The sequence below is a fragment of the Plecotus auritus genome (assembly GCF_963455305.1).
Source record: "Plecotus auritus genome assembly, chromosome: 5".
In the NCBI taxonomy this organism is placed as follows: Eukaryota; Metazoa; Chordata; class Mammalia; order Chiroptera; family Vespertilionidae; genus Plecotus; species Plecotus auritus.
Genome location: NC_137776.1, coordinates 38,134,959 through 38,148,161, shown reverse-complemented (window position 1 = coordinate 38,148,161; position 13,203 = coordinate 38,134,959). Strand labels below are relative to the sequence as shown.

Genomic DNA, 13,203 nt, shown 5'->3' with positions numbered 1-13,203 from the left:
TGTGATTTAAAGTATTTTCTCATATGCACGTGCCACCTTTTTACAATGCAGTAGTATCCTTTATGCACAGAAGTTTTTAATTTTCATGAGGGCCGGTTTGTCTACCTTTCCTTTTGTTGCCTGTGCCTTTGGTTTCATATCCAAGAAATCATTGCCAAGTCCATTTTTGTGAAGGTTTTGTCCTATGTTTCCTTCTAAGTGCTTTACAGATTTAGCTAGAATTTAGATAAGCACTTTTCGGTAGAATCCAGTGCTTTTTCTCCATCGTTCCTTTACGGGATGTGATTCTGTGCAACATGCTGAGCCCTCTGGAGCCTCAGTGGTGCACCAGGCTTGTTAGGAAGGTTGTCATGCTTTGCATGAGGGAGGGGAGGGGAGAGGATGGAAGGGGATGGGACAGGAGAGGAGAGGAGCCTAGGGTTGGATCAGGGCAGCTTCTTCCCACGGCTTTGGAAAACTGGCTCCCACTCTGCTCGCCATAGGCCTGGCATGACATCACCATCGCCATAAGGAATCCGTGTATAAACTCCACTCACACCCCAAAGACCCATGAGTTGGGCCTGGTCAGGCCACACTGGCTGCTGGTGTTTGGTGGCATTTGCCCCCAGATGCCTGGTTCTGTGCCCACGAAGCTTCACTCATGGTGTCGCCAGGGTTTCCAAGTTTGTGAAGAATGAATATTAAACAGGCTGAGAGAGTGAGGACCCTGGCTCAGGAAGCCACCATGCATCCTCTAACACCGGCCCTGCCTGCAATGGTCAGCAGGTAGACCCTAACAGTCCAGTGAGTACCCTGCAGGTGATGGGCTGTTTTTCATCTATTTATGTTGGGATGCCCTGAGCCTGCTGGGTTGGTTAAATTTCCTGGCTAAAACTATAAAGCCATAAAGCCTCTTATTGAATGCACGTGCTCCCTGGTCAGGATAGAGGTGGGAGCCCTGTTGGAATTGGTGATAAATCTTGAGCCAGAGACCTTGTCGCGCTGTGTGCGAGAAGTAACACATGCATACACACACCCACACCTGTACATGCCTACACATACATACATGTACACACCTACACATACACACATTCACACACATGCACACACCTACGCATCTACACACATGCATACATCTACCTCCTACACACCTACACACAATCCTGGCAGCCGGGGTGTTCACACGCATTTGATGCAGCTCTGTTCTCTGCAGATTGACCTGCTCATCAATTATGGGGCCGACGTCCTGGCCCCTGTGACACTCACGCAAGGGGAAAAGATGGCCGTGGGCACAGTCGTCGACTACGGGTATTTCAAATTCTTCCAGGTATGGCTTTTGAGTTTCCTGTCGGTGATAGGGGTGCAGCTGGGGCCTTTAGCATCTCTTGGGCAAAGCTGGGCCAAAGGCCCCTCATGCCTCCTACCAAAGAGTGTCCCTGGCCTTCTGGAAGAGAAGACCTGGCACCCGGGCATTCGCAGGCGTGGCTGCCTGTGCCTAGCTTTTGGAGTGCTCTCCTGGTTTGTCCTCACAATGAGCACCGACAGAGGATGTGTGCTTCCCACCCAGTATCCCTCCCCTGGTGATAGGCCAGAGCTGGGCGTGGGACCCACCCTCCCCGGGGTGGGAGCTGGTGCCCCGCGGTGACTGGCGCTGTCCCGCAGGACCGGAAGATTGCCCACTGCCCCTTCCACATGCTGATGCCGGCAGAGCGGGAGACGTTTGTGGCCCGGAAGCGGATCCTGGAATACATGGGCTTCCAGCTGCGCTGCGCCGTCTTGGCCAAGGAGAGCCAGTGGGACCCAAAGGTGCTGTACTTGAGCAAGAGAGGTGGGTGGCCGTGGGTGCAGCCGAGGCCGTGTTTTTCCTGACAATTGTGGAATGGGAGGGGCTGGGCCAGGAAGGGACATGAGAGAGACCTGTCCTGCTGCCGCCAGGGCTTTAATAGGGGTGAGGACAACAGTCTTTTCAACAAACGGTGCTGGGACAACTGGTTATCCAAACACAAGAGAATGACATTTGACCCTCAGATCACCTATAAAAATTAGTTCAATTTGACCTTGGCTCAGTGGTTAGAGTGTCAGCTTATGTACCCAAGGGTCGTGGATTCAATCCCTGTCAAGGGCATGTACCTGGGTTGCAGGTTTGCTCCCTGCCTCATGGTCTGGGCTCGTGCAGGAGGCAACCAATCGATATGTCTCTCTCATATCAATGTTTCTCTCTCTCTTTTCCCTTCCCTCCTTCCATTCCACTCTCTGAAAAGCAAATGTGAATAGACAACCTATGGGAGAACGTATTTGTCAATCATACATCTCATAAGAAACTTGTATGTAGAACAAATTGTCACAACTCAATAATGCAGTAATTGAATTAAAAACTGGACAAAAAACATGAATAGAAATTTGTCTGATGGTGGAGTGAAGGTACGTGACCCCCTTGAGACTGGAAAAGGAGGCAAGTCGTTCCATGGAATGTAACACTTGGTCGTGGGGTTGAATCACTTTCAGAGATGGGACTGAGCGGAGGCGACCCACAGTCTGGACAGTTGTCACAGTAAATGTTTTGTAGGATGGTTAAGGTACTAATAGATGACCAGACAAAGGGACAGAGTTGCCGTTGTAGCCAGGAGCTGTACCTCCTCCTGGTCCTGTGATGCGTAGTTGCTTAAATTTGATGCCAGCACCTAGTTTGACATTTGTCTCGGGCTGTGTTGTTCTGGTCGTCACTGACAAAAACCTCCATGGCTATATTGTGTCAGTCTACAGAGCCAGCTCATCCTTGACGATAAGGCCTTGGCATGCTGGTGAGCGCAGTTAGGTCAGAGTTCACAGCACGAAAACTCGAATGGAAAAGAAATCAGGCACAGAGATGGAGTCAGTCTAGGTTACATCAGCATCTACACAGATTTCTCTAAAGAAAGATATAAATGGCCAACACGCCCATGAAAAGGTGTTCATCATTGGCTATCAGGGATGAACACAATGCACCACACGAGGTGTCACTTCACTATGATGCTGTGATCAAAACGTAACAAGTGTAGGTTAGGAGGAGGAGAAAGGGGAGCTCCCCGCCCCGCTAGTGGGAATGGGAACGGAAGACGGGCTGGAGAGACCTCAGATGCTAACCACAGAGTCACCACGTCACCAAGCAAATCTATTCCCAGCTGTGTGCCCAGAAGAAATGAAAACGTGTCCCCCAGCACCTGTACATGAATGTTCATGGCAGCACGGTTCACAAAAGCCAGATGGGAACAACCCGCAAATCCATCAATTGATGAATGAATGAACAAGTCGTGGCAAATGCACGTATGGAATATTATTCACCCACAAAAAAGAGTGAAGCCCTGACACCGCATTGTGGATGAACCTTGAAAACATGATGCTCAGGGAGAGAATCCAGTCACAGGGGACCATGTGTTGTATGAAATGTCCAGCACAGACAAAGCCACAGACCAAGTAGATAGGGGTCACCAGGAGTTGAGGCTGGGCAGTCAGGGGCATGGCAATTTCAGGGGCTGGGTCCATTTGGTAGTGATGACGATGTTCTAGAATGGATTTTGTGGTGATGGCCGCATACCTGTGAATGCACTAAAAGCCACTGAACTGTGTACCTTATAGGTGACTTGGGTGGCATGTGAGTTATATCTCAACTGATGCTCAAGAATGCCCTCCTCCCATTTCCATGTCTCATCTTAAAGAAGCAATTTGTGAAGCTCTGGCACCAGATCCCTTGTATGTTTTTTATTGTCACCTGTCCCAGAAGCATCCTTGGTGCCACATGGCCTTCCTAACATTGCCCTGACAATGCGTGCACTGTCAGAGCTGGCTTCCTGGGCCCATGTCTTCATCCCCACCAAGCTTGAGTGCTGGTGGGCGCAGGAAGGGGAGGAAGGAGGGCTCCCACCTTCCTGCTCTCATGGCCAGCAAGTGTTTCCTTGTGGGGTTCCTGTGTCTGAAGGGGTGGTGAGGAAGCAGAGGTTAGGCGGCCTTTCGGGGGGTGTGGAGGCCAGCAGGGATGAGGTGCCATTTAAAGAGAGAATGGTGCAGGGACATGGTGGAAACTGTGGTTATTATGGGGGACTCACTGCCCTCCAGACCCTGGCCTACTATGCACCCTCCTGCAGTGGCCAGAGAGCAGAGCAGGGTTCCCCCCTCCAGAGGAAGCTGTGCACTGGGCGAGGCCAGAGAAACCTGGTGCTGCCCCATGGCCTTTTAATGGCGTGGTGAGGGGGACACCGAGTCTGTCGATGGCACAGAGAAAGGGCTGCAGATGGGTAGGCAAGCAAGAGGCCCTGGGCGCCCCGACCCCTCCAGGCCAAGTCCCACTCTGCCTCCTGAGACCTGTCATGGGATGTCAAGGCTTGGGGTCCTGCCTCCCTGAGGTCCCTGGGTGGGCTTCAGGAGGGTGGATGAGGCAGGCAGCCAGTGCTCCCTCTATCTGTAGATACTACGGCACACCGGGAGGGCCAGGGAGACTAATGCAGGTCTCTCTGGGTACAGCGCAGCTGATCCCCTGCCACAGGCTGAAGCAAAGGGGCTCCAGCTTGCCCAAGGACCTGCACTTGGAGGAGCTGGAGCAGTAAGTGGCCGTGTGGCCCCGCTCGCCATGAGCATGGGCCAGGATGGGGTGGCAGCGGGGGCCACAGGGCACCCTTGAGGAGCCGCTCCTTGTCTGGGGGGCAGCTGGGTGGGAGATGTGTGTTGCCTTGTGCACCCTGTGCCGCATACCCCTCCTAGCCCTCCACCACGGGCTCCTTCCCCTAGAATAGTCTCTGTATGTCTACATGCCTTATTATCCCTGTGGGCATCCTGGACTGCATCTGCCCAGTAAACCCTGGTGCATGGGTAGGGTGATGGATGGCAGACAAGGGTGGTTGCCCACCTGGGCTCCCTTGCCTGCTGAAGCAGAGCTCGAGGGTATACCCTGCTCACCCACAGCCCTGTGAGTGCCTGCTCAGAGCTGTTCCTCCAACAAGACACAGAAATCCTCCCACGTGAGGGTCCCTCAGTCTCCTGCCCAGCCCTGTCTGAGCCCTCAGGTGGTATCTGGGCATGGTGCTTGTTTTCTGTTTTGAACGGCTTGTGCTGGACATCCCTGGACAGGACTTCAGGTCTCTGTCCGCGTGCAGAGGATATGGGGAAGGTCCTAGAGCTGGGTCGGTGGCATAGGGGGCAGGCACCGGCCAACAGCTGCATGGCCCCCTGGCAGGATTCCCTTTTTCAAGTTCTGCTACCAGTGTGGCCGCTCCATCGGGGTGCGCCTGCTGCCCTGCAGCCGCTGCTACGGGATCCTGACCTGCAGCAAGAGCTGTAAGACCAAAGCCTGGGCCGACTTCCACAGCAGGGACTGCGGCACCCTGACGGCCATCGGTAAGTCCTGGTGCCGGCCGGGCTGCTTGTGGGCCTGCTGCTTCTAAGGGCACAGGCACCAACCTGTGGGGTGGCCGAGTGAGGGTCCCCATCTCTCCTGAAACCTGTGCGATCCAAGCCACTTTCCAGAGCCCCCAGTTAGGCTTGTGTGGGGACAGGGAGGCACTGAGCCAACCTGGCCTTTCCCCACTTACAGTGGACGCCATGCCCCATGTGCCCATGGCTCCTGTGGTGTGCCCGCCTGGCAGCTCCACTGGACACCTGGGCCCCCTGGTGGACACGGGCTTCCCTGGAGCACTGGCACTTGACCTTGGGGCTGCTACAGGAAGGCTCCCCATAGCCTGCCCTCTCAGATGTCTCTGGGAATGTGGAGGCCAGCAGATGTCTGCTCTGGGAACACCCCCTCTTCTTACCCTCCCTTCCCTGGGAGTGACCTGAGGCAACCCCTCGCCAGTAGTGCTCTGAGGGCGGCCTCATGGGCAAGGCTGGGACTTGGCTGGGTGGGCTCTCCCTCAGGACTTGTCCTTGGTGCGGACGGAGGGGCTGACTGGCCCTTGCCCTTGGACTGTGCCCCAGAAGCCGATCCTCTCTGAGCTCTGACGTTCCCTGTCATCCCCGTTTCCCTCTCTGCAAAATGGGGCCTTTAGTAACAGGCTCACTATGGGGTGCACCCCGGACCTTGGTCACAGCACCTTGGGCTCAGGGACCCCAGGACAGGGGCGGGGGGTTGCGAGGCTCCACCTTTGAAGCGCCATCAGCCAAGTACCCCACACGTAACCAGGGTGCAAGGCACTGCCTGGCACCACACCCTAGGGCTCTCGGCACCAGGCTGCGCAGGGGAGCCAGCACACAGAGCACACATACTGAGCTCTCCTCCAGGCGGTGTGGCCAGGAGGGCGAGCTGCATCAGGGTCCGCTCTCCTGCGCCCGCCTGTGCCTCCTTGGGAGTGCCCCTCATGGACTTCCTCTCTGCCAGTTCCTTGCCCAGGGCCCTACATGGAGGAAGAGAGCCTCAGGGTGGAAGGATCTCTGTAAAGGTGCACGCTCCATGCCAAAGCCGCGAGTCTCACCTGCTGGCACCCGCACCTGGGGTCACCTGGGGCTGCCTCCAGCCTAATGCAGGAAGTCTGCATGAGGGGCTGTGGCAATGACTCTCTCCTGACCTCACAATAAAGTGGTCCCACTGGGTGTGTTTTTAACCCTGTTTGTGCGGCTCAGCTGTACACGGGCCAGCCCAGAGCTTCCAAGGGGCATCCTCACTTCTCATCTCCACACGGGCCTGGCCATCTTTGGGCAGATGTGGGTCAGACCTGGAGCAAAGGTTACTACTAGAAGGTGCTCCTGTGCTTTGGGGACATTTGGGGGTTTCCCAGGAGCCCGCATCTCTGCTCTCCATCCGAGGCTCAGAAGGGATGGGGTGAGGGGTGTCATTCCCGTTCCTCCCCAAGGCTCCAGGGTGTTGTCAGTGTGTGGCAGGTGTGTTCGGGGGGTGGTGTTAGTGACAGTGGATGTGAAATAACCATGATCCAGATGGAGGAGGCATGGGGTGATAATGAGCCAGGATCACGGCATGAGGAGAGTGGGCAGTGGGTGGTGGACTTGCTTTTATGGAGTGGGGTGGGAGGGGGCAGTGGGAATGAGGGCAGAGTGGTGGGGGCAGGTGGGACGGGTTGGGGAAGGGGCAAAGGAGCCTGTGCAGGGCTTCAGCCAGACTGACTCCTTGCTGGTCCAGGCAGTCCTGCCCACAGTCATGGTTTTGCCTGGTTTTCCTGGTCTCTTATCCGGAAGTTTGCTGGGGGCTCCGGGCGATATTCCTGTAAGGGGTGAGGAAGCCTCTTGGGCAGAGGGGACAAGGACCCTGTGCTGCACCCAGTCGCAATCCCATAATGTGACCTTGGGTGAGTGGGTTCCTGGCTGGGGGGCGCTTTCCTGGTGAGGCGCTGGGAGTAGGGTGTGAACCCCAAGAAGGGGTGTGGGTGGATCCCAATACATCTGCCAGCAGGGAAAACACTCCTAATGAGCACTTGGAAATTCACCTTGTACTTGTGAGCAGAGATTACTGCCAGAAGGTGCTCCTGTGCTCTGAGGACGTTTGGGGGCTTCCCAAGGGCCCACATCTCTGCTCCATCCCAGGATCCACCCCATGCAAAAGGAAGAAAAGATAAATGACATTTATCCTGACACCCGGAAGTTACTGTAGCTGACACTGCTGTGTGTCCTGCCAACCCCCTCTGTCTGCACAGACGCATGCACACATGCTCACACAGGCTTGTGCAGGATACACGTGCACACACATGTGCACTTGAAAGTGAAAGCATGTTGTTCTATATGTTCTAAAGCCATGAACATCTATCTTTGCTATTAACTTTTTCTGCAACATAACTTTCCCCAGGTGCAGTTTTATTTTTGTGTTGCAGGCAACAGTTGCTCATTGTTAGAAAAAGACAAGATGACAGTGAAAACTACCCTAACCTTCCACTCAGTGATAAGCATCCTGAGCATGTTCTTTCCGATTTAACACACACACACACACACACACACACACACACACACACACTTGTGTGCATCCTCAGCACCCCATGCACACTGCTTTTTCACACCCCCACTTTTAATGAAAACACGGCAATTTTGTGACCTTGACCTGCCTTCCCCACTCTGTGTCATCTCGCACGTGTCCGCCCAGTGCCTTGTTGATGGGCATTTATGTCATTTTGCTCATTTGTCAACATGCGACACACGCCTTGGCCTGGGTTTCCCTTTGGTGGAACTACAAGAGGCTAAGTGTTCAGATTTCAGGAGTCTCCCGGGTTGGTTCCCGCGCTCTCTGGGAGGGATAGAGCCCGTCTGCCCTGAACTCCTCAGGAATGACGTTTCCTGTGTCCTGAGGAATTCGTGGAAGTGCTAGTGCCCTTGCCCTCTCCACACCACGTGGCATTTGTTTCCCGCGTTCTTGTCGGTCGGGGGTGTGGCTCTTCCTGACTTGCAGGAGCTCCCTGGAGCCCAGCACCCTCCTCGTGTCCTTGGGTCGGGGCACCTTCTCCCTCCCCATTTGACTTGCTGCCTGGGATTTTCTTTTCTGTGGGTGCTGCATCTGTCCTGAGCTCCAGGGTCTGGTTTGCTGGGGACTGAGGAAGCTACCCCAGATGAGATCACAGGGGGGTATGCACAGCCTCAAGCATTCTTGTTTTACCTGTAGTTTTGTAAGCAGCCTAGAATTAATTTTTGTGTGTGAGGTGAGCACCCCCCACAGCCAGCACATTCCCAGTGACTGGTGGTGATTGTCACTGCACACGAGCTCCAGGTGCAGGAGGCCATGCTCTGCTGGTTAACCTGCATCCCTGGGACCCATCTCCAAGGCTCATCCTTGTGAAATGTGCTTGCGCCACCCACCCTCACTCAGATGAACAATGTCTTGTTAGACCTTGTCACTTTTTTGTTTGGTTGGGACACATGCTCCAGGCAGTTGGGGCGGGGGGCGGGGTTGTGCTGGGGCTTGATGGTTTAACCTCATTTAGGATTGCCATCCACTGCTCGTGCCTTCTCACCTCACATCCAGTCCTTCAGGAAATCTGCTCAGCTCTTCGCAATCTGGCCAGTTCCAAAACCTCCTGCCACCGCCACCCCTAGCCCCTGCTCCAATGCCACAGAGGCCAGTGGACTGCGCCTGTGTTCAAGTGCAGGATGTCCATCAAAGTCCTTGCTGCTCCCCCCTGGCCTCCCCTACTAGTCACTCGACGCCCCTTGTGTCTGACTGTGCCCCCATCTACCTGGAGCACTCCCTCCTCCTGCGCCCAGATGGAGGCCGCCACATCCTCTCTTTCCAGGCATACTTATGTGGTGAGCACTGCCCTCTGACCTGCATGCTCTGGGCACCCAGAATAGGATAACGGACATTGTGACTGGTCCCCTGTAGGACCTTACTCTACAGGGGACACTGCTGTTTGTGGGGGATGAGTGCTGTCTGCCAGCTCCACAGGGCGGGACTGTGCTCACGGCCGGTGCAGAGAGGGTCCTGGGCACCCATGGATGGGGCAACCCAGCTAGGAGTCCCCAGGTTCACCTCATGTCATGTGTCTCCTACCCACACCGAGTGACATCTGGTGGCCGTGATGCATCCTTGTCCTGCGTGCTGGGAGGTCAGCTCCAGGCTCTGCGGACGTGGTGTCCCTGCCCGTGCCTTTCCAACGACTGTGGCTCTTTCTTTATCCCTCCACGGCACACTGGCTGATGCTGTGTGGTGTTAGGTGACAGTGGCAGCTGCAGGCTGCCTTGTGACTTTTCGGGAATGCTCTCAGCCACCCCCTTCTCAAAAGACACAAGGCACTCTGTCTTCCGGATCATTCCAGTAAAGTCAGTCATTCGACGTAAATCTTTAACTTCCTTTTGGACTGCATTTTGTCCCATGATCTGTCTGCTATGGCGTCAGGGTGGCGCGGCGTACCCACACCCATCTGGCCCGCAGCCTCATGTCCTTGGAAGGCTGACTGCCTGGGGAGGCCACCCACCCCTGCCATCCTCACCACCTCTCTCCTCAGAACTTCCTGCTCCTCAGGAAATTAGGTTGCCTCTATCTTCGGAATGTATGGGAACTGGCCACTTCACTCCACATCCTTGGCAGTTGCTGTGGCGTCTGGGGAGGGCACCTTGTGACCCCACTCTGTGCCAAGCTCTGTACCACCTGGCCCAGCCCCACGAGGCCCACATGGCGAGCAGTTAGGTGGGCTGGATGGGAGGCAGGACTACAGAGATGTGGGGTGTTGCAGGGTGACAGATGGTGATTTCAGAGCAAGCATGGAAGCCGGGGCTGCGGAGTCCTGGTTAGATGGAAGGAAGGTGGGGTGGGATGGGAGATGAAGGGACCAGTCTGGAGGACACCACTCCCTGAGTCCCATGCCTGAGGGGTGACCAGGTAAGGTCAGGGGAGGAGAAGGCCAGGAAGATGGGAGTGAAGGGAGAGGGTCAGCTGGGGAGGAGGCCTGGGGACCAGAGAGGGTGTTGGTGTCGGGCTGGAATGTTGGTGATGTCAATAATGGCCTGGAATTTGCCAGCATCAGGATTCCTCCCAGAATCCAGCGTGCTGTGCTCTCTGGAGAGACGGGTGGTGAAAGTGGCCAGTCAGGTGCCAGGAAGCATGGAGAAGCCATAGGGCAGGAGCTGAGGGTTTCCTTCCACAGAGCAGAGCCCACCTGCTCACCCTGGGAGCCTAGGAAGCCGGGCACCTGCCCTCCCCCACTCCCTCTGTCCTGCTGCACTTCCTCTGGCCATGGGTGTAGCCAGCCTTGGGCAAACTACGGCCTGCGGGCCGGATCCGGCTGTTCTATCCGGTTCTCTTGCTCTCCCCTCCGCTCCTTTACTTTGAATTTATATTAGTTCACAGAAACACTCCATCCATGCTTTTGTTCCGGCCCTCCAGTCCAGTTTAAGAACCCATTGTGGCCCTCGAGTCAAAAAGTTTGCCCACCCCTGGGACTGACGGTGAGCCAGGTGCTGCCCTCCACCTCCAACGACCGAGGTCCTGGCTTAGTTTCATGTGTGGTTTGTGTTCTTGTTCATGGTCTTTCTCTGGCTTGAATGCCTAGGCGCTGTGGTGGCCCATCGTGTCCTGCAGCCCATGGCTCAGTGTCTTGGGGAAGTTGCTCCCCCTCCCCCTGTCATGTGTTCTATGTCTTCTCCAGGTTTTGAAGCCTGAATTTCCATGTTTCAGTCCTTTCATTCAAAACATGTTTTTTTTTTTGTTTGTTTTTTTTTTATTGTAGCATGCAGCAGGGACCCGTTTTCTTCTTTTCCATGGGGATCGCCAGTGGCTGGGCCCCCTTTGTGAGTGGCCTCTTCTCCCCACCCCTCTGGCCCTGGAGACACCACAATTTCCAGAATGTCAGACAGCATCTGTTGCCTGGGGTGGGTCCAACTGCCACCCTGTGGATGAGGCTCCAGGCTCTCCTCTCCATGGGGGTGCCTTGGTCCCACCTCCAGCTTCTTATAGCTCCTGCCGGCCCACCTCCGGGGGCACCCACCTTCTGCAAGGGGTCTAAGTCTCAGCTGCACTTGATGCTGTGTCCAATCTCTTTTTTTGTTTTTGTTTAAAAAATAGACTTGTTCTCACCTGACAGTTTCCATCTCTCCATTTTCCTCCCAGAGACCACACAACACTCAGCTGCCCTCACCTCTCAGGCCCCGGGACTGGCCTCTATGTGTTGTGACCTCGCAAACTAGACTCCCCTTGTGTTTTCTCCGGTTTCTTGTTCTCACACTGGACCGCCGGTCCGGTTCCTGGTCATTGCATATATTGAGACCTTGCTGGCTTGTTTCTCTGCTTCCCCAGGTTGGGTATGGAAATGGGTTTATGCTGGAAACCAGGAAAGTCCCAGTTCATAGTTTCAGGCCACACAAAGGAGGTGGAAATGTTTAGATTCTCTGAGGTTTCACTTTGGTGTGGGGTCCTATCTGGGAGAGGTCTCAAATGTGCAGAGTTGGGGAAGGCTGGAGGGCCAGCTGGTCTCCCGGGATCCCACCCTCTAGTGCCCATCACCTCCCTAGACCCTGTCCCCATCTCTGGCAGCCTTGACATGCAACTTGCCATCTGTCTTTGGTTTCCAGCAGGGAGACAGACCCTGTTCTTGACCTCTTATTACTCACTAGGGAAGGAGGGTTGGGGGAATCAGCTCTCCATCCTGGACTAGTGTTAGTGCTTTGACTGTAAACATCATTTCTGGACAGAGGAATGTTGTCACCTGGAGGGGAGCAGAGTGTGCATTCCTGTGTGTTTGCACGTGTGTGTGCACACAAGTGTGTTGAGTGCACACTTGCTGTCTGTGGCTGTCTGCCCATCAGTGTGGATCGTCAAGATGTCTGTGGCCTTCCAGATTCCTTTGAGGAATGATGGGATGGAGGGCGGGCCAGGCTTGGAAGCACAGTGATGGTCTGGGGCCTGGCCCAGGGTGGGCAGGACTAAGACCCCTGATGCGACCCAGCGGGTTGTCCTATGCCGAATGCCCACCTTACCTGTGTCCTCCCTTTTGACAGGAAGAAAGTATTTGTCAGAGATCAGGAAGAAGTTCAAGAAGCCCACGAATAAGTGCCCAGAGACCAAGGGGTCGCAGTGCCAGTTCAAGAAAATGTACACCAGCTACAATCAGGAATGAGCATGGCTGCCCACCTGCCCCGAGGCTGAGTGGGCCTCAGCGCCCAGGAAGGGGGAAGAGCTGGGTACCAGGCACCCTGGGCTTGTGGAGGCCAGGGGAGCAGGCAGCCACTGCTCTACAGGTACCCCAGCCCCACTGCACCCAGGCTGTCAGGGCTGCAGCACCAGGGGAGCCCTTCCGCGGAGCCTCATTGTTCCCTCCAGGGCGTGCTGTCCGTGCTGGGGGGCCCTGCCCCTCACACTCCGGGGTTCTGGGCTGGCGGCACCAAGCCCTCAGCGCTCCAGGCTTTGGGGAAGAGAGGCTTTGCCGAATGTCTGCCAGGCTGCTGGTGTGGGCTGTGATGCCCAAATAAAGGGACCCAGCAGCAGCTCATGTCTGTGTTGGCTTCCAGTCTCTAGATGACCACAGAGGCACCTGGGCGGGGGGAAGGGGAGAGGACAGGGCTGGCAGCTTCGCCCCAAGGACCATGCAGGCCTCGGCTTATGGAGGCATGGTGGCTGCAGCAGTAGTTCCACTCTGGTGAATGATTCAGGGCACAGCGGGACTCTAGAGCCAGATTGGACCATCAGGACATGCCACCAGGCCTGGCCTCAGGACAACACTGGTCATCCCACTCCGGCTTCCTGGGCATCTCTGAGGATCCTTGGCAGCAACTGGAACTTCCCAGGCACGTGTGAGGGTGTGTGTGTCCAGAGCAGGGGAGGTATGGATTGCA

The 13,203-nt window shown here is 55.5% G+C and overlaps 1 protein-coding gene across 1 annotated transcript in view; it reads left to right on the top strand.

Moving 5' to 3' along the window:
- Nucleotides 1-12,488, top strand: part of ANKMY1 (ankyrin repeat and MYND domain containing 1) — a gene marked incomplete at its 3' end in the record, with an annotated part of 41,193 nt that extends 28,705 nt beyond the window's left edge. Inside the window, exons 13-17 of the mRNA XM_080671157.1 lie at nt 1,193-1,306; nt 1,642-1,807; nt 4,477-4,555; nt 5,186-5,346; nt 12,370-12,488. Coding sequence (XP_080527283.1) covers nt 1,193-1,306; nt 1,642-1,807; nt 4,477-4,555; nt 5,186-5,346; nt 12,370-12,488 — 639 coding nt within the window. The remainder of the gene's footprint in view (nt 1-1,192; nt 1,307-1,641; nt 1,808-4,476; nt 4,556-5,185; nt 5,347-12,369) is intronic.
- Between the last annotated feature and the right edge of the window lie 715 nt (nt 12,489-13,203).